Source organism: Leucopleurus acutus (genome assembly GCF_964270905.1).
Source record: "Leucopleurus acutus genome assembly, chromosome: 5".
In the NCBI taxonomy this organism is placed as follows: domain Eukaryota; kingdom Metazoa; phylum Chordata; class Mammalia; order Artiodactyla; family Delphinidae; genus Leucopleurus; species Leucopleurus acutus.
In genome coordinates this window covers 83,297,828-83,317,959 of record NC_139147.1, presented here as the reverse complement: position 1 = coordinate 83,317,959, position 20,132 = coordinate 83,297,828, and the positions used below count along the sequence as shown (strand labels likewise).

Genomic DNA, 20,132 nt, shown 5'->3' with positions numbered 1-20,132 from the left:
CGGTGGTATATTCAAATAGTTAATATACTCCTCTCCCTCCTAATTCTAGTTCCCTCTTCCCTAAAGAAACTATTGTTACCAGTTTCATAGATATCTTTCCAAACTTTATACTCATATGAACACGTAAACCTATAAATTTATATGTAGGGAAACACCTCTCACCATGGCAACCATTAACTCTCTCCTTAGTATCTTTCATTAATCAGAAATCCTTAATTTTTGTAACATTTTATTTTAGAATAACTTCAGACTTGGAGAAATATTGCAAAATATTACAAAGAATTCTGCTCTTTTCTTCAGCCAGATTCCTAAATGTTAACATTTTGCCACATTTGCTTTATCCTTCTCTGTGTTATGTGTATGTGTGTGTGTGTATACTTTTTCCTAAGTCATTTGAGAGTAAGTTGCAGACATAATGTTTCTTTATTTCTAAGTACCCAATATGCTGTTTTCTAAAAACAAGGACTTTACTTATGTAGCCACAGTATAATTATCAAAATTGGGAAATAAACCTTGATACAGTAATATTATCTAATCTATAGAGTTTATCCAAATTTTGCCAATTGTATCAGCAATTTCCTTTATATGAAAAGAAAAAAATATGTTTGATTCAGGATCACACATTGCATTTAGCTGTCCTGTCTCTTTAGCCTTCTTTAATCTGGAGCAGTTCTTCAACCTTTCTTTATCTTTCATGACCTTATCATTTTGGAAGGGTACAGGACATTCATTTTGAGAATGTCCCTCAGTTTGGGTTAGTCTGGTGTCTCCTCATGATTAGATTCAGGCTGTGCATTTTGGGCAGGAATATCACAGAAGTGAGACTGTACCTTCTCAGTACGTCTTATCAGGAGGCATGTGATGTCAATTTGTCCCATTACTGGTGATGTTAACTTTGATTACTTGGTTAAGGTGGTGTCTGCCAGGTTTCTATGCTTTAAATTGTTATTTTTCCCTTTGTGATTAATAAGACTCTTGTGGAGAAGAAATACTTAATTTTTATAATATCAAAGTCATCAGTGTTTTGCAACAGTGATTTGTTCTTTTAAAATGCTTAAATCCTTCCCCGTCACCCTTAGGGAACAGAGATTTTTTGCAACATTGTTTTCTCTATTCATTGTATAGTTTTGTTTTTCTTATTTAGGTTGAATCCTGTAGAATTCACTATGTATGTGTTGTTGTATAAGAATATGTTTTTTCACCTTTCTCTACATAATGAACCAGTTTTTCTAACACTATCTACCAAACAAGCTACCCTTTTCTCAGTGATGGTGGTGCCACATTTGTTGCATGTTATGTTCTCATTTATATCATATCATACATGAGTCAGGTTCTCTATTGATCTACTTGTTCTTTTTGTTTGTTTGTTGTTTTGTTTTGGCCATGCTACAAGGCTTGCGGGATCTTAGTTCCCCAACGAGGGATGGAACCCATGCCGAGGTCCTAACCACTGGACCACCAGGGAGTTCCCAACTTGTTCTTGTAACACTACCGTACTCTTTTTTTTCCTTTTCTTTCTGTACGCAGGCCTCTCACTGTTGTGGCCTCTCCCGTTGTGGAGCACAGGCTCCGGACACGCAGGCTCAGCATCCATGGCTCATGGGCCTAGCCGCTCCGTGGCATGTGGGATCTTCCCGGACCGGGGCACGAACCCGTGTCCCCTGCATCGGCAGGCGGACTCTCAACCACTGTGCCACCAGGGAAGCCCTACCATACTCTTTTGCTTACTGTAGTCTTGTAGCATGTCTTGATATCTGATAAGGTAAGCCCCACTCTTCCTTCTTTTTATATATTTTGCTAATTTTGAAACTCTGAATTTTGACTTTGCTAATTTTGAAACTGTCTCTGTATATATAGTGGAGTAAGTTTATTACACTTTAGAAAATCCTCATGGATTTTAATTGGGATTGCATTGAATGTACAGATTAACTGTGAAAAATTAACATTGTTAGTTTTTTAGCCATTCCATCTACGACAATGGAGTATCTTTCTAGTTATTTTGATCGTTTTCTGTGTCCTTTGAGCTTTAAAGTTTTCTTCATAGAGGTCTCATGTGATCTTGATTAAGTAGATTCTTAGATACTTTATAGTTTTCGTCATCATTGGGAAAGCATCTTTTTTATTGCATTTTCTACTTGGTTACAGCTGGTGTAGAGATATGCTATTGATTTTTGAAGATTGATCTTATATCTGGCTACCTTGCTGAATTCTTTCACTAGTTGCCATGGTAAATTTTATGTATGCGTATTTTACCACAATAAAAATGGTAAGGTAAATTATACCTCAATAAAACTGACATAAAATATTAACTGGGATATTAATGGAGGCTAAAACTTGTAGGTAAGATTTTGATGAAGATTAGGATAGTTACATAGAATCAAACAATCTCTACAAAAGTACTTATTTAATTACAAAAAGAAAAATAGTAGCATTACAATGAACAAATCTGGCAACATTATCTGTGATAGTTCAGGCAAAATCTGAAGGCAGTCTGTTAGAAAATCCCCTCTTGCTGGAGAGACCAGTCTTTTTACTCTGTTCAGGCCTTCAACTGATTGGATGAGGCCCACCCACATTATGGAGGGTAGTCTGCTTACTAACAGTTAACTAACTTAAATGTTAATCTCATCCAAACCCACCCTTCAAGTTGACAGATGATATGAACTATCAACTAAATGCAATGTGTGATCCTGGATTGGATGGGGGAGGGGGAGTATTTATGAAGAACATTTTTGCAACAGTTAGTGAAACTGGAATACTGACTGTGGTTTAGATAATGGAATTGTTTCAATGTTAAGTTTCCAGAATTTGACAACTATTCTGTGTCTATGTAAGAGTGTGTCCTTGTTCTTTTTTGTTTGTTTGTTTTTTTTAAAAAATATTTATTTATTTATTTGGTTGCACCAGGTCTTAGTTGGTGCAGGCGTGCTCCTGAGTTGCAGCACGTGGGCTCCTTAGTTGTGGCATATGAACTCTTAGTTGCGGCATGCATGTGGGATCTAGTTCCCTGACCAGGGATCAAACCCAGGCCCCCTGCACTGGGAGCATGGAGTCTTATCCACTGTGCCACCAGGGAAGTCCCATGTCCCTGTTCTTAAGAAACATACATTGAAGTATTTACGGGTAAAGAGGCACGATGTGAACAATCAATGGTTCAGAACAACAAATTAGTTTTAAAAAATGCTAATCTTCCAATTTTTGTACACATTTTGAAATTATTTCTGATTCAGAAGTTTACAAATTAACTGTATATTAATGTATGTTTGATGTCTTTCATGAGGGGAAGGATCTGCCACTGTCTTGTTTCCTGCTGTGGCTTCCACCCAGCACATACAACAAGAAATATTTATTGACTGAATACTAATGAACTAAGCCATCTTCCAATTTGGGCTTCACGTGGGGCTGGGAATTTTGGATACTGAGCTTGAGACAGGCAGGAGGTAAAACTCTTTCTCTAGGCTTAATTCTCCTGGAGCCCAAATATGAGCACATAGATGCTTCTGAGGCTTGGGGAAATAGCCACTGGTCCCGAAGGCAGGGAGGCAGCCCACAAGCAGAAGACAACTGAGTTGCGTTTTGCAACAAGTGACACGGCTGAATGTCATTTTCTGAGGCCCTTTCCCTTTAGATTTACCCTGTCCCCACCCCTATACCACCACCCTTGATAAAGGTTGTTGACATTTTTGGCCCTGACCTGGACAGTGTTCTCCTGATCTGGGGGGACAAGTTCAATCCTCCGTCCTGGGCCAGATCAGAGGAGAAGCAACCTACAGGCTGGGTTGGTGGTGGCCAAGGTGAGAGGTATCCTGGACAGGGACCTCAGTGGCCCAGCGGCCTGCTCCACACAGAGATTAGAAAATAGGGTCTATTCCACTAACAGAGCCAGTGAGTTTTCTCACATCATCCCTGTAACTGAGTCAGCCAACATTTATTGGGCACCTACTGTGTGCCAGGGCCTGTGATAGAAAGAGAGTCACTCCCAGGGGCTCTCACTGGCTCAAGAGGTAAATGTGGGCTCTAGACTCAACCACCTGTCCTGTCCCATTCCCTGCCTGGGCCCCACCAGCTCCCACCTTTGCCCACTGGCTTGGCACTAGGTCTCCCACTCTACACCTGTTTCTCCACCTGTCCCTTTCTTTTGAGGTCAGCCAAGACTGATGGGAATTTTCAAAAGGAGGTATATTAAGAGATTTAGGACATTTAATTGGATATTAGCTAAACTTATTGTGGTAATCATTTCACAATATATACATATATCAAATCATTATATTGTACACCTAAAACTAATATATTGGTATATGTCAATTATATCTCTATTTATTTATTTATAATTTTTTTTATGGCCGTGCTGAGCAGCTTGCAGGATCTAAGTTCCCCAAACAGGGATCGAACCTGTGCCCCCTGCAGTGGAAGCGTGGAATCTTAACCACTGGACCACCAGGAAAGCCCCTCAATTTTTAAAAAGATTCAGAAAAAAAAAAGAGATTTAGGGAAAATCAAAGAGAAATAAACCAGGAAATAAACATTAAGGAAATTTTATTGTCTATGGTAGTAGATTAAAAACAAAGGTTCAAGTGTTCTGAGGGTAGATCATCTGAGTTCAACATCCTGGCTCTACCACTTTACTAGCTTATCATGAGCAACTTACCTTGTCTGGGCTTTGATTTCCTCACCTGTAAGATAATAATAGTGCTTGTCTCTTGGGCTTGTCTGGGCTTTGATTTCCTCACCTGTAAGATAATAATAGTGCTTGTCTCTTGGGCTATTTTAATCATTAAAGGAGGTGATGCATGCTTAGTGCAGTGCCTGGCCAATAGTAAGTGCTTGACAAATATTAACTAAGAGAAAAAAACAAATGCACACCTACTTAGCCTTTCCTTAGTCCCTCTAGCTCTTCATTTTTTGATGAGCTGATCCCTCTGCTTGAAACATCTTCCTCTTTACTGCTTAACTCCCATTTAGGACTCCACTTAAACGGCACCACCCTTCAACCACCAGGTTAGGTACCCCTCCTAAAAGGTCTCAGTTAAAAGCTTTTATAATATCCATGATATCCCTGTAATGCAGCCGTCATCCTAGCCTACTGTAACTGTGTGTTTGCCTTCTTCATCAGAGTGTGAGCCTTTCAGGACAGAGGCTATGCCTTTGTAGCTCTATATTCCTCATGCCCTCCCCTATGCCTGGCACATAGCAGAGCACTCAGCCTCCAGGCCATTCCTTAGCCCTGCCTAGGATCGCCTCTACCTCCTGAAATCTGGTTCTGGGACCCTCTGGGTCTGTGCTGCCCCTTCCAGCCCTCAGCTGCCTGCCATGCTGCAGCCCCACCACCAAAGTGCCTCCCAGCTGGGCCTCAGAGCCCCTCCACAGAACCCCCCTCCTCCCCAGAGCCAGGCAGCCTGCACTGCCCTGCCCCATCCTGCAGAATGCTTTACACCTCCGGCCAAGCTGCTGACCTATCTTAGACAGCCTTCCCAGCAGGATCTCAGGGCTGGTCCAGCTTCCCAGGAAAGCTTGGCTTCTACCAATGTGTTGTCTAGTCTCTGACCAAGAAACCATCTTCCTGGGACACTGTTTTACATCCAAGCCCTCCTCAGGACCCAAGACAAGGACCTCTTTTTCCATTCCCGTGTGTTTGAGGCCCTTTAATGACTGCTCCTTGCAGCTTCGTATTTGTACAGGTAGCTCTTGGCTCATTTGCAGAAGGGGCAGAGCACAAAACACCCATAGGGAGGTGGTCGCTGCCTGGACTTTCGTGGGCCAGGGCTGGTCCTGTCCGGAGACCTGGAGCACCTGGAGGGCCCATCCACCCACCCACCATCTACTCTTTCTCCCCAAGCCTGTTAGAGGAATGTTCACTCTGAATGAGGCTGGGGGAGGGCTCAGCAGAGAAGGGAGGAGAGGGGGTCAATGGAACCAGGGCTCAGATAGTGTGAAAAGAACAGGGCTGGGGACTTCCCTGGTGGCGCAGTGGTTAAGAATCTGCCTGCCAATGCAGGGAACACGGGATTTGATCCCTGCTCCAGGAAGATCCCACATGCCGCAGAGCAACTAAGCCCGTGAGCCATAACTACTGAAGCCCGTGAGCTTAGAGCCTGAACTCCACAACAAGAGGAGCCATCACAATGAGAAGCCGGTGCACCATAACGGAGTAGACCCTGGTCGCCACAACTAGAGAAAGCCCAGATGCAGCAATGAAGACCCAACACAGCCAAAAAAAATTAAAAAAAAATTTTTTAATTAGGAAAAAAAAAGAACAGGCTAGGATTTAGCTGGAGCTCCCCGTGAGCTGGATCATTGTGATGGTGGCTATGCCTCCTGTATCATCCCTGTGCATTTCCACCCATGAAGTTCCCTGGGAAAAGGCCAAGCTATCTCCACCACGCTAAGTGGTTCAAGCAAGGGAAAGGGCTGGAGTGGAGGGTTCAGGTGCTCAAGGAGGCAGGGGATCCCCCCTGGGACCAGCACGGAGCTAGTGACTGGAATCAGGATACAGTAAATGGGGAGGGGTGAGAACCCTGAGCCTGACTTGAAGCCCACTCCCTACTGGCTGCCCCCCACTCCCAGCTCTCCTCAAGCCCTCTTGGCAGAATCTGAGTGTGGCCTCTCCAAGAAAGCTTGCATGGGTGACCCCCAACACGGTCACTTTCCCAGGGCTCCCAGACTCTCCCTCAGGGATCCTGGGGAAGATTTTACAGAATTCCCTAGTCTTTTGCAGCGTAACACTGTCAAGTGCACGAAATTTCAGCCAGTAACAAAGGAACCTGATAACAGGCAGGGATGTTTTCTGCTACAGGTGCTTCAGTGATGGGGTGAGGGGTCACTGCTACAATGGGGGCAGTCTGCAGCCGCCAGAAGGCTCTGCAGGCCGAAAGGCCTCACTCCAAGGTGGTGGGCAACTGAAGGTACCCAGAAGTTATAGCTTGAGAGGGCAATCCTGCCTACCCTCCCCATCCCCAGAAAAAGTGGGGAGATGGCACAGCAGTGGTGGGAAGGTTGGCTGTTGGAGGGGGGAGAACTCCTTCAGTGATGGGGATTCCCTGCTTGGAGTGAGTGGTCACGGAAGTGATCACACTAGCTGAAGACACCTGCAGGGATGGGGGAGGGGGAGGTTTCTGCAGTGAAGTAGCGCTTTGCACAGGAAAGGGTCGGGCTTCTTGGGGGCTCGGGGTTCCTACGGTGATGGGGCCCTGGGGTTCGCTGCAGTGATGAGGGTCACTGCAGTGATGAAAAGCTGAGCCATTGTGGGGGTGAGGGGTGAGGGGGCAGGGGTGGGGTAATATCGGGATAGCTGGGGTTGCTGCAGTGCGGGGGTGGGGGGACTGAAAATTGATCCCCTCTGCTGCACTTGCAGAGCCCCTCACTTCCTGAAGGACGGAAAGGGTGGGGCCTCGAAGGCCTCCGCCCCGCACTGATGGGGGGGCTGCGCGGGGCGAGGACGCGGTTCCTGCACTGCGGCGCCTGGTCTGGCTGGAGCGGCCGCCGCTGGCGCGGAGGCGGTACCGCGCCCGAAGGGGGCGGGGAGCAGCAGCCCCGCCGCAGCGACAGGCGGGGCCAAGGCCAGCTGGAGGGGCCGCCTTCCGAGCGGGGGCGGGACCAGCACCCACCGGGCCGACGCCCCTGGGCGGACTCAGAGCGGTCGCGGCGGGCGCCCGGCAGGTGTCCAGACTGAATGTGGACCGGGTCGCAGAGGCGGCACCACCTATCCTGGTCCCGTCGTGGCGCCCAGAACTCCGCAGAGGACGCGACGGTGAGGCTGGGGCTGCCTGAGGGGAGGGGGACGATCCCCAGACCCAGCCCGCAGCATCCATAGACAGTTCGGCTGTGCGGGCGGCGGCGACTGCAGCCCCCCTTCCCAATCCCAGGTCACTTCTGCCAGGATGGGGAGAGGTGCCCTGGACGGATGCCAACTAATCCCTCTGCCCAACATCTCTCCGGGTCTTGCCTCCGTAAGACCCCCTCCTTTCGCTTCCCATCTCGTTCTTCCCAACCCAATCCCCTCCACTCCGGCCTGCAGCCCGTCTCAGCGCCCCTGTCAGTTGAGGAGCCCGAGAGAGAGACAGAGAGAGAGAGAGAGGGACTGCGGCCCTTCGGCTCCCCGTCCCACCCCGCCCCTGCTATCCCTTGCTGGGCTGGGGACACCCAGAAGGATGCTGGCCCTTTAAACCCTTGCTCCCCCCACCCAGAGCATCTTCCATCTCTCCACCCGCGCCACTTCCAACAGCTGGCAGCCGCGGGGAGCCCCGGGGGGCCGGCAGGTACTGGGGTGGCGGTGAGGCCCGGGAGGGTGTGATGGAACAGCTGCGACACTACCCCCCACCCCGCCCCTAGAGGAGCCGGCGGCGGGACTGCTGGGCGCCCGTAGCTCCAGTTAAACATTAACCCTCCGCTCCCCGGGTCCCCGTGCTGCCTGGAGCTGCGCTCCGCCCCGGCTTCCCAGGTAACCGGCGAAGATGCCCATCCCGCCACCCCCGCTGCCTCCCTCCCCTCGCCACCTGTCCGCCGGGCCGGGCTCAGCCTCGCGCCCCCTGCAGGTCCGCGTCCCAGCGCCGGAGTTAGAGCCTCCCCGCCTGCTTTCAGGAGGGTGGGGCGGAACGCCCTGAACTCACGCCGCGCACCTCTCATCGAGCACCCCCTCCACCAGAGGCACCATGCCCGGCCTGTACTGCCCCTCCAGCTGGACGCCGCTGCCGCTCACGGACTCCTGGGTTCGGGCCTGCGCCAATGGACCCTGCCTCAGCCTGCGGGCCCGGCTCACCTACCACAACCCACAGCCGCAGCCTGTGGACGGTGAGGCCCGGGCGGGGGCACAGGGTGGTGGCCAGCGCAAGCCTAGCAAGGTCCGACATCGCCGGTGCCCCCCTCCCGCCCCAGGCGTGTTTGTGTACCCGCTGGCCGAGGCCGAAGTGGTTTCGGGCTTCGAGGCGGAGGCCGCCGGACGGCGCGTCTCCTTCCAGCTGCAGAGCCGGCGCCGCTCGCAGGACGCCTGCTGCCGCGCGGTGGGCCCCGCGCTGGGGGCCTCAACACCCCGCCGCTGTGCGCAGGGTGAGTCCAGGGCGCTTCCCGCCCCATCTCCCTGAAAGCAGCCGCACTTTAGTTCCTGCACCCGCTCTGCATCCCGCCCCTTTCTGTCCCCCCTCCAGCCAGTTTTTTTCATTCATTGATTCATCCCTTTATTCCACAGTCGAGGACTGGGCCCCTGACGTGGGCCAGGTGCTGGGGGAATGTGAACCAGGCCTGACCCGAGGTTTGCAGCCAGGTAGATAGACAAGGCAGGCAGTCCACACGTCTCTCTCTCCCTCTGGAGCTTTAGCTCCTGAGCCTGGGACGGGGTTTTGGTCATCTCGGAGTCCCAGAATCCCAGCATCTGGCACAAAATGTAGCACAAAGAGGATCAGTGAGTGCTGGGTGAGGCGATGGAAGCCCACCCCTCTGCTAGGTTTTCTGGCTTGCACTTCATTCCCTTATTTATTTGTACATTCACTTGATTCCTGCACATGGGATTTACCATCTGGGTGAGAAGAGGAACAGAATTCAGTGGTGTTGAGAGTTGGCACAAGCCCAGCACGTAGTTAGAGGCCAGAGTGAGCTCTCGGCTGAGACCTCAGGAAAATTCCAGAAGGAAGTGGAGCCAGCATTTGACTGAAAGGAAGGGTTGGATGTAGTGATGTGGAGAGGAGAGGAAAGGCACCCCAGGCAGGGGCAATCGTGTAAGCAAAGGTTTCGAAGTAAGTTATACTGGGTGATGGTAATAAAATACCTCATGTTTATAGTGATTCACAGTTGACAAAGCCCAGTCACTGATGTCACCTCATATGAATCCAGAGAGGTATGTAATGCAAGTGTTGTTCTCCTTCCCCCTTCTATAGGTGACAAAAGTAACAGCAGCAGTCTCTTAGACGTTGGATGCTTCATGTATATCATCTCATTCATTCCTCACCGCAGTCCTTGACATATAATTATGACCCCCATTTTATAAATGAGGAAACCAAGGCTCCTCTAAACAAGAGAGTTACCAAAGGATAGAATTAGAAATCACAGAGTGGAGACTCAAAACCTGACACTGTGCTCTCTTCACTGTATCAGACTGTCCCAAGCCTCAGCTGCCTGGGATGGAAGCCCCTTTCTTCCTTCTTACCTTCCTTTTTTTCCTTCCATTTTTTTCTTCCCTTCATTTATTCAGCAAGTATTTTTCAAAAGAATGGGTAAATGATTATTGTGGGGAAATGAGGTGAAGTAGGGCTGTAAAGGTAGGCTGGGGCCAGTCCATGTAGGGCCTTGACCATCACTGTATACACCTGGCCATTTTCCCTTTAGCAGCAGTGGTGATGCCCATGACTCCACCCGTCCCCAAACAAACCGAGATCTAAGTAAAATGATGTGCTTGGTATGTAAATGTCCTCTAGCTAGCTTCCAAATAGATTACAGTTCCTGAATTCCTCTTGGGTAGAAAATTCTGGAGCCACACCTAGTGGGCAGTGGGGAGTCCGTGACTGTTCATGAGCAGGGAATTTGTGAGCAGGTGGGTACCAGGCTATGGGAGTTGTCAGGGAGGGTTCTTTAGGAAGATGAGGCCCAAGGGTTGAACAGGCTGGAGCAGGTAAAGAAAGAGAGGTGGAGGGTATGGGTCCCCCAGGACCTTAGGGGTGGTGTGGACATGCCCCCTTCTCCTCAGCCCTCTATTAGCAGTGATGTCACTGCTGCCTTTCCTAATGACAGCCAGCTCCTTCTACCATCAACCTGCCTCTCCTTCAACCATCGTTCATCTCATGCCTCCATCCTGCATCACCAGTGCATTAGCCCAGCATCCCTCCAACCTCACAAAATCCTCCTTGCCCAAGCTCCCCTGATTCAGTGCCTGCTCCTACCCCCAGATTCCCCCATCTCGTCTGCTTCCAGCCCCCTCTGACCCCTTTCCTCACTCATCATAGGTCATCTTGTCTTGGATCTGGCCCAGGCCCGGTCCACACTGGTGCTGCCCACAGGCCTCATCGCCGCAGCCGGCACCATGACAGTGACCCTGCGCAGCAGCCGGGAGCTACCCTCCAGGCCTGACGGGGTGCTGTGCGTGGCCCTGCCCTCCGTGCTCACCCCTCTGGCCCCGCCAGGCCCGCTGGGGCCCCCCAGGCCTCCGGGGCTCTGTGACGACAGGTTGGGCCTATGGTGATTCTCTTCGTCCCTCCCTCGACTTCTCTGGGTCTAGTGCGGGTGAGGGGGCTTTGGCAGGGTGCCCCGGGGGATGGGCAGGGTGGGGAAGGGCTGAGGCCAGTCAGTCAGAGGGGCTAGGGGCCCTGGTAGTGACCCTCCTTGTGTTCCTTTCCAGCCCCACCAGCTGCTTCGGAATGGGCAGCCCTGAGGGGGAGGGGCCGGCCTGGGAGGAGCCAGCTGCCCCTCTGGACGTGTTCTCAGGCCCTGCCCGTTGCCCGGCCCCGTACACCTTCTCCTTCGAGATGCTGGTGACCGGACCATGCCTGCTCGCAGGTGGGTGCCCCTCCCAGCATAGCTGACTGGGAAATAACTGAAGGCTCAGGGATGGGAGGAACACAGGATAAAAAGAAGACAGGGACCTAAGCCTTAGGAACCTCTAGTCTCACGGTGGGATCACCCCCTGGCCACTTCCACACAACAAACACACCCCTAGGTTTGTCAGTGTCATTTATTTATATCCCACTCCACTCGCCAATGAGAAGAGAGATGCTTACAATGAGACCGGTCCAAGTGATGAATTTGAGTTTTCTTGTGCACGAGGTGGACCAGGACGTTAAATCAGCAGTTGGTTGATATAGAACTGTTTGGCCAGGCAGGATGCACCTGGGAATTCTGCTCCCAGTCCATGAAAGCAGGTAAATCCCCGCTTGCCCACTCCATAGCTTGGACTCAATCAGTCATGATCCCGGCCCCCAGCACTATTGCCTGGGAAGGTGATAGTTGTGCTCTTAGTACTGGCTTGGGGTGGGGCGATCATCACCTCTCTCTGCCTCTACATCCCTCAGGCCTGGAGAGCCCCTCTCATGCTCTGCGGGCAGATGCCCCCCCTCATGCCAGCTCTGCAGCCACCATCTGTGTCACACTGGCAGAGAGCCACCACTGCGACCGGGCCTTGGAGATCCTGCTGCACCCCAGTGGTGAGAGACTGGGACACACAGTAGGCCAGCTCTGACCTGCTTCAGGACCACCTCATTTGTGAGGGTGGGCCTGGTGGTACAGGGAGGCCGGACCGGCAAAGTTCTCCCAGGACAGTGGGCCTGAGCAGTTGGGGTCTAGAGACAGGGACTTCCCTGACAGAGCTGTGTCCCCTTCTCCCCAGAGCCCCACCAGCCACACCTGATGCTGGAGGCCGGCAGCCTGAGCTCAGCAGAATATGAGGCCCAGGTGAGGGCCCGCCGGGATTTCCAGAGGCTGCAGCGAAGGGACAGTGAGGGGGACCGGCAGGTATGGCTGCCTGGGGTCCTGGTCCCACTTCTGGCTGTGTTAGTGCAGGAGGAGAAGGCGAGCAGGCTTACGTTGGGATGGGCAGGGGGCTTCTGCTCTCAGCAGGAGCTCTCAGTAGCTGCCACTACCCTCCCAGAGGACTGATGAGTATTTTCACAGGAGGGCCCACTCAAGGGTCCCTGGAATGTGTCTTGGAGGATTGGGGGTAGGACTGACCTAGGCAGAGGACAGCCACTTGTCTCTGCCCTTGCTTTTATTCAGATGACTACAAAAGGGTGCCCCCTCTGGGTGGACTGGATTGAGAAAGTCTGCGGGGCTAGGTCCTGCTGCCAGCCTAGGTCGGAGCTGCACTCAGCCCGGCCCAGGATGACTTGGGGCTCCCGTGCTCAGGTGTGGTTCCTGCAGCGACGCTTCCACAAGGACATCCTGCTGAACCCCGTGCTGGTGCTCAGCTTCTGCCCGGACCTGAGCTCCAAGCCTGGACACCTGGGCACAGCTACTCGGGAGCTCCTCTTCCTGTTGGATGGCAGCAGCATGGCACACAAGGCCTGTGGGAGCACGGTGTGGGCAGGCCTGGGGTTAGGTGCAGCAGTGGGTCTGAGGTGGGCTGGGGGGCAGCCTCCCGAAGACACACACACACACACACACACACACACACACACCCCTCTCTCTCCTTCTCATGCTCACACATACATGCATTTCTCCCAGATTCCAAGAGCCTCTTTCATATGTAAAGTTACATTCAGTCACACCGAATCTCAAACCCAAGGATTCACATACACCTCCAGGGTCACATACACAATCATCTCTCATACAGTCTCCCTCACATGCCAGGGTCTCACTCACAGTCTCACACACACAGGGCCTCACCCAGATTACCCCTCATTTTACACACGGCCTGGAAAAAGCAAGCAATCTGGCATCCCTTGTTCTCTACCGGTGCCAGTGGGGCCTGCCTCACCCTGCCCTCCCTGGCTCTCCCCAGGATGCCATCGTTTTGGCCGTGAAGTCGCTCCCGCCCCAGACACTCATCAACCTGGCCATGTTTGGCACATTGGTGCAGCCCCTCTTCCCAGAGAGCCGGCCTTGCAATGATGTGAGTGTGGCCCGGGGCTTTGGTGGCCTAGCCAGAGGCGTCTCAGCCAGTGTGGCCCAGCCCATGTCCTTTTCCTCCAGGAAGCTGTGAAGCTGATCTGCGAGAGCGTTGAGATGCTGCAGGCTGCGGGCGGCCCGCCAGACGTGAGGTCTGCGCTGGCCTGGGCCCTTGGGCAGCCCCAGCACAGGGCCCACCCTCGGCAGCTGTTCCTGCTCACCGCTGCCTCGCCCATGGCTGCTGCGACCCACCACACCCTGGAGCTCATGAGGTGGCACCGGGGGGCAGCCAGGTAGGATGGAGTGGGCAGAGCCAGGATCCTGAGGTTGGCCTCCAGAGAGGCTCCGGAAGGTCACGGCTGCTCCCCTTCTCTTGTCAGGTGCTTCTCCTTTGGGCTGGGGCCTGCCTGCCGCCAGCTGCTGCAGGGTCTGTCTGCCCTCAGCAGGGGCCAGGCCTACTTCCTGAGGCCTGGGGAAAGGCTGCAGCCCATGGTGAGCTTGAGCCTGGGCCCTGTTCCCTATGCGTCTAAGTCCTCCTCCCAAGTTGCACTGAGTCTGAAACAACCTGGTCAGGTCGTGGGGTCTCCAGGCACCCTGCTGTGGGGTGCTGCAGGAGGCTGGAAGTGTGGGGGACATGGCCTCTGACTGCTCCCCAAATCTTGCTCTCAGTTTTGTCCGGGTACTAAGCCATATCTTTGAAAAGTCTTGCCTTATCCACGTGGCACAGTTCAGGCCAGGAGAAGCACCGAGCCCTGAGCACTGAACACTCAGTCCCCTTGCTTGTTCCTACCCCCATTCCTTCCCCCAACCCCAGCCGGACCCTGCTCCCCTCAGCCAGGGGCTGGGTAGATGGCATCAGCAGAAGGGCAGCCTTCCCACTCTGTTGGCTGTGTGGCACCTCTTTCTCTCCCATGGCCTCCCTCTGGTCACTCCTCACAGCTGGTGCAGGCCCTGCGGAAGGCACTGGAGCCTGCGTTGAGCGACATCTCTGTGGACTGGTTTGTGCCCGATGCGGTGGAGGCACTGCTGACGCCCCGGGAGATCCCAGCACTCTATCCTGGGGACCAGCTGCTCGGTTACTGCTCACTCTTCAGGGTGGATGGCTTCCGGTCCCGCCCCCTAGGGGTAAGCCTGGGCTGGGGTGTGGGAGGTGGGCCTGGGATGGCTGAAGCCCCTGCATCTCTGCAAAACCCATTTCCTATTCCCTGTGCCTCTCTCTGCCAAACGCTCCTACTGCTACCCACTAGACCTCCTTAGAGACGATACTGGGTCCCTCAAGGTGGCTGCAGCCTGCCTCCCTCATAAGGTCTTCCACTGAGCTGTCCTGTAAAGTGCTACCCTTGGTCACTAAAGCACACAGTTACAGGGAACAGCGCCAGCGTTAGTTTCAAGGTTTTTGTTGAAACTTGCTCATTACTTCACACAGTGCCTGCAAAAAGCACCATCTGGATTATTTCCTGTAACATTCAGGGACAGACAGAGCATTGTCTAAATGAAATCTCAAATCCCAACTCTGCCATGTACTAACCATTTGATTTTGGACAAGTCACTTAACCTCTCTGAGCCCATTTCCTTGTACTGATTTTTTCCATAAGGTTGTAATTAGAAGTCATAACGTGTGTGCTCTTGGTAGGATACCTGACACATAGGAGGAGTTGGATAAATGATTGTTATTTTTATTATGAAAAGCTTTATCTCTCTAGAAGAACCAAGCATGCTTCCTACTTTTTGATCAGGAGAGCTGTATAATGGACTGCTGGTCTTTTTCCCTGGCTGCCAGGAAGCTCAGGGCCAAACCTGCAGCTCAGCCACAGCATCTCTAGTAACCCTATGGTCAGCATGTATGCTTCCTCTTTCCTTAGTACTGGGCTTTCACTTCTGGTTTATTATCTTTATCGCCTCTTGCAGTGAGTCATCTTAAATCCTGTTTGGAAAGAGGTAGTGTATAAGTATAATCAGTTGTTGTTGTTTTTCCCCCCAACGTCTATCCCTCTCCAGGGCCAAGAGCCTGGCTGGCAGAGCTTGGGCAGCTCCGTGTTTCCATCCCCAGAGGAAGCACCATCTGCCACCAGCCCTGGCACTGAGCCCACTGGCACCTCAGAGCCACTGGGAACAGGCACTGTGTCAGCAGAGCTGTCCAGCCCGTGGGCTGCTGGGGACTCAGATCGGAGTGAGTGCCTGAGTGTATGTGTGTTGGAGGAGGAGTGGGCAGTGGGAGGGGCCAGGGCTGGGATCTATTCTCCTGCCTCCCAATAGGTACTGATGCTCTGACAGACCCAGTCACGGACCCTGGACCTAACCCCTCTTCTGACACAGCCATATGGCGCCGCATCTTCCAGTCCTCGTACATCCGGGAGCAGTATGTGCTTACCCACTGCTCTGCCAGCCCAGAGCCAGGCCCAGGCTCCGCAGGCAGCAGCGAGTCCCCCGTCTCCCAGGGCCCTGGGTCCCCCGAAGGCAGTGCTCCCCTGGATCCCCCTTCTCAGCAGGGCTGCCGCAGCCTGGCCTGGGGAGAATCTGCTGGCTCCCACTCCTGCCCCCTGCCTCCACCCCCACTGGCTCCAGTCAAGGTGAGATTCAATCCACATCCATCTACCATGTATACAGCAAGTATTTATTGACCATTGGCTGTATGCCATAAATTGTGCAGTGGTTACTATGAAGTCCACCTGAAGAAATAGATGGTAATGATGGTATAATGTATCGTGATGATACCATGCAACATACACTGATGAGCACAGGGATGTGGCTTTATGGGGGTTCAGAGTCAAGGTGACTAACCCTGTCTGAGGGAGTCAGGAAAGCAAGAGGCACCTCTGGAAGAATAAGAAGTTAGCTAGGCAAAACGGGAGAAGACATGAATAAAAACAGACAAGCAATAACCTCAACTGAGACATAGGCATGGAGTGAGATGACGATGGGAAGGGGGTCAGGCGCCAGAAGGAGTCTGGCCTCACCCCTAAGGGTGGTGAGCAGCCATCCAGGGTTCCAGACAAAGGGGCCTGTGGCCAGCTGTGTATGTATGTCTGATGTCCAGGAGCTGTGCATTCCTTGACCATTGGACCCCCCCCCCCACCTTCACACATGCAGACTGGGGCCTTGAGTGCTGAGGTGCTGGGCCGTCGACGCAGAGCAGCTCTAACTGGCCGAAGCCTCTCATCGCCCCCCGGCCGGGTGAACTCAGTCCCTGGCCATCTCCGGCACCCCTCTCTGGGTGTAGCACCAGATGGGCCAGGCCCTGAGCCAGGGCAGCTGCTGGGACAGGGCCTGGATGACTCAGGTAAGGGTTATGGGGAGCTGGGTTCTGACACCAGGTAGACCTTGGGGAGGTAGAGCCCAGGGCACTCCACTGCCCCTGCTCCTACCATTGTCTCTCCCCAGGAAACCTGCTCTCCCCAGCCCCCATGGACTGGGACATGTTGATGGAACCACCCTTCTTGTTCACGGCTGTTCCCCGCAGTGGGGAGTTGGCCCCTCCAGCAATACCACTGCCTCCCCAGCCTCCGCGCTGCCATGTGGTGATCCGGGCCCTGTGCGGGGAGCAGCCTATGAGCTGGGAGGTGGGCGTTGGGCTGGAGATGCTGTGGGGGCCTAGGGATGCTGGCTCACTGCCTCCGTCACCCCCTGAAAGCGGAAATGCTTGGGACCAAGCACTCCATCGACTGACAGCGGCTTCTGTGGTCCGGGACAACGAGCAGCTGGCTCTCCGAGGACGGGGCGAGACCAGGGCTGACCGGGGTGAGTTGCTGGTGGCCCCAGTCAGGGCTCAAGGAGCCTGTATGGGACAGAGAGTGGCAGAGGCATAGGTCTGTGGGATCACTCGCTATACCTCACCTTGCTCACAAGTGATTTGAGGCGGCTCACCCCCATTGTTAAGAAAAAAAAATTAAGCAGGGCAATGGGGGAAAAAGGGATAATAAAAGGAAGCAGAGAATGAGATTATATCAAAGATGCACACCATGAGGTTTTGTGCCCTTGCAAGCATGGGACCCCAAACTGGCAAGCTTCCTAGCAGCCAACAGAGAGGGAATTTCATCTTGTAATGATTCACAGTGCCCATAACATAAAAACAAATCTGTCATTTAGGAAGATTATTAAAATTAAATAAAGTTAAAATGTCAGTTCTTCAGTTGCACTAGCCACACTTCAAATGCTTAATAGTCACATGGGACTAGTGGCTACTATACTGGATCATGCAGATGTAGAACATTTCCATCATTGCAGGAAGTTCTGTTGGGCAGTGCTGAAATGAGTGGATGGAAAAGGTACCAGTCAATACCTCCTCTGGGCTGTATCCAGAATGTTGAATTTGTGGGCGGCTGGGGGCCTAGTCCTGGTACAATGTGGTTGAGTGTTCAGCCTAACCACTTCTTGTCAAAGCTGAGGAGCCTGAGCTGACCCCAAGAAGGAACTCCACTCTGTTCAAAAGTGGACAGAAGGCTGGGAATTCCCTGGTGGTCCAGTGGTTAGGACTCGGTGCTTTCACTGCTGGGGCCTAGGTCCAATCCTTGGTCGGGGAACCACTAAGATCCCGCAAGCCTGGAGGCACGGCCAAAAAAACCCAAAAATATGTACAGAGGGAGAAGCTATGGGAGCACTGAGATTTTTTCTGTGAAGCCCTTTGTAGAGAGTGGGTGCTGGGAGCACACCCCCCTCCCAGTCAACATGTGGCCCCTTGGTTTTTTTTTGTTTTGTTTGTTTTTAATTTTATTTATTTATGGCTGTGTTGGGTCTTCGTTTCTGTGCGAGGGCTTTCCCTAGTTGCGGCAAGTGGGGGCCACTCTTCATCGCGATGCGCGGGCCTCTCACTATCGCGGCCTCTCTTGCTGCAGAGCACAGGCTCCAGACGCGCAGGCTCAGTAATTGTGGCTCACGGGCCTAGTTGCTCTGCGGCATGTGGGATCTTCCCGGACCAGGGCTCGAACCCGTGTCCCCTGCATTGGCAGGCAGATTTTAAACCACTGCGCCACCAGGGAAGCCCGGCCCCTTGGTTTTGCAGGTCATGCCCGGAGGCCCTGGCTCCGAGCCCTTCAGACAAGCAAGGTCAGCTCTGCCCCTTCCTGCTTCACCTGCCCTGTAGCTGTGGATGCTACCACCAGAGAGGTCCTACCTTCAGCCCTGCAGGTGCACAGCTCAGGTAGGTAAGGTCCCTTCCAGGTGACCTCCCAGGTGCGGGTTCCCATCTCACTGGCCACCCTCTGAGACATACCTCACCCCTGTCTTCTGTGCCCCTGCAGAGCCAGCCGAACCCCCAGGCACCCCTCCTGCCTCTCAAGGTCATCTAGATGCAGCTCCTCTGCCCACAGCCGTCCACTCTAAAGGTAACACTCAAGTTTGGGTAAATGGTAGGGACCAACCAAGGCTTAGGGACCACCACTGAATGGCTCCAGTTCAGAACTTAAGGGAGGCTCTCTGGCAGGCGGCTGGGAGCCGGACCAAATTGGCAACTCCAGTTCTGCTTTGGGGGACCGCGCAGCCCCCATCGGAGGTCCTCATCGTCTGCCCCCCGAGCCTCCCTCTCGGCTCAGCCTGGGCCGTCAGAAGGTCAGAGGCCCAGACAGCCATAGACTCTGCAGCCCCAACACGGGCCAAGCCAGTGACAGCAACAGTGAAGGCAGCAACCATGACTACCTGCCCTTGGTGAGGACTCGGGAGGTGGAGGGTGGCGCTGCCAGGGCCAGGGCGCTGTCTCAGCTCGATTCTCCCCCCACCTCCTCTCTCCTCAGGTGCGCTTGCAGGAGGCACCTGGCTCCTTCCGCCTAGACGCGCCCTTCTGCACAGCGGTGCGCATCTCGCGGGAGCGCCTGTGCCGCGCCTCGCCCTTCGCTGCGCATCGCACCAGCCTCAGCCCCACCTCGGCCTCCTCTCCCTGGGCACTTCTAGGCCATGGTGCTGGCCAGGGTGACAGTGCCACGGCCTCTTGCAGCCCATCCCCCAGCTCGGGCTCCGAGGGTCCAGGCCAGGTGGACAGTGGCCGGGGCTCAGACACCGAGGCCTCGGAGGGGGCGGAAGGGCCTGGTGGTGCCGACCTGCGGGGCCGGACTTGGGCCACTGCTGTGGCGCTTGCGTGGTTGGAGCACCGCTGTGCCGCGGCCTTCGGCGAGTGGGAACTGGCGGCAGCTAAGGCTGACTGTTGGCTGCAGGCCCAGCACCTGCCCGACGGCCTCGACCTGGCCAACCTCAAAGCCGCAGCCCGGGGTCTCTTCCTGCTGCTGCGCCACTGGGACCAGAACCTGCAGCTGCACCTGCTGTGCTACAGCCCAGCAAACATGTGAGGGTCACTGGTTGCTCTGGCTGGCACCCCCCAACAAACTCAAGTCACTGCCACCCAGAGCCGGCCTCTTGGTGCTGGGAAGGGGTGGGCTGGTGACAGTCCGCCCCTACTGCTTCTCATTCCCTTCACAAAATCCTCTTGCCCCACAAAAAGTGCCTGCCTGTGCTCTCTCCTGCTCCTTCCGCCCCATGCCCCTTCCCCTCTGAGCTCTGTGCAGTGCAGTAGAAGGGGAGAGAGCCACAGTCCCTAAATCCTATGCAATAAAGTGCCTCTTAGGACTGTCTGAATGAGTTCTTTATCTGCTGCGTGCCTGTCCCTCACAGCTTGGTCCAGGTAC

General features: G+C 53.5%; 1 protein-coding gene across 1 annotated transcript; it reads left to right on the top strand.

Moving 5' to 3' along the window:
* Positions 1-8,648: 8,648 nt before the first annotated feature.
* On the top strand, positions 8,649-19,796 carry VWA5B2 (von Willebrand factor A domain containing 5B2; the record flags this gene model as incomplete). The annotated part of the gene is made up of 19 exons (XM_082839657.1): positions 8,649-8,787; positions 8,872-9,042; positions 10,929-11,160; positions 11,321-11,478; positions 11,991-12,122; positions 12,305-12,429; positions 12,820-12,975; positions 13,415-13,525; positions 13,606-13,814; positions 13,902-14,013; positions 14,461-14,646; positions 15,520-15,691; positions 15,778-16,091; positions 16,612-16,801; positions 16,903-17,259; positions 18,521-18,658; positions 18,759-18,842; positions 18,917-19,161; positions 19,248-19,796. The coding sequence occupies 19 exons, from the start codon at positions 8,649-8,651 to the stop codon at positions 19,794-19,796; spliced, it is 3,780 nt and encodes a 1,259-aa protein (XP_082695783.1).
* Positions 19,797-20,132: the final 336 nt, after the last annotated feature.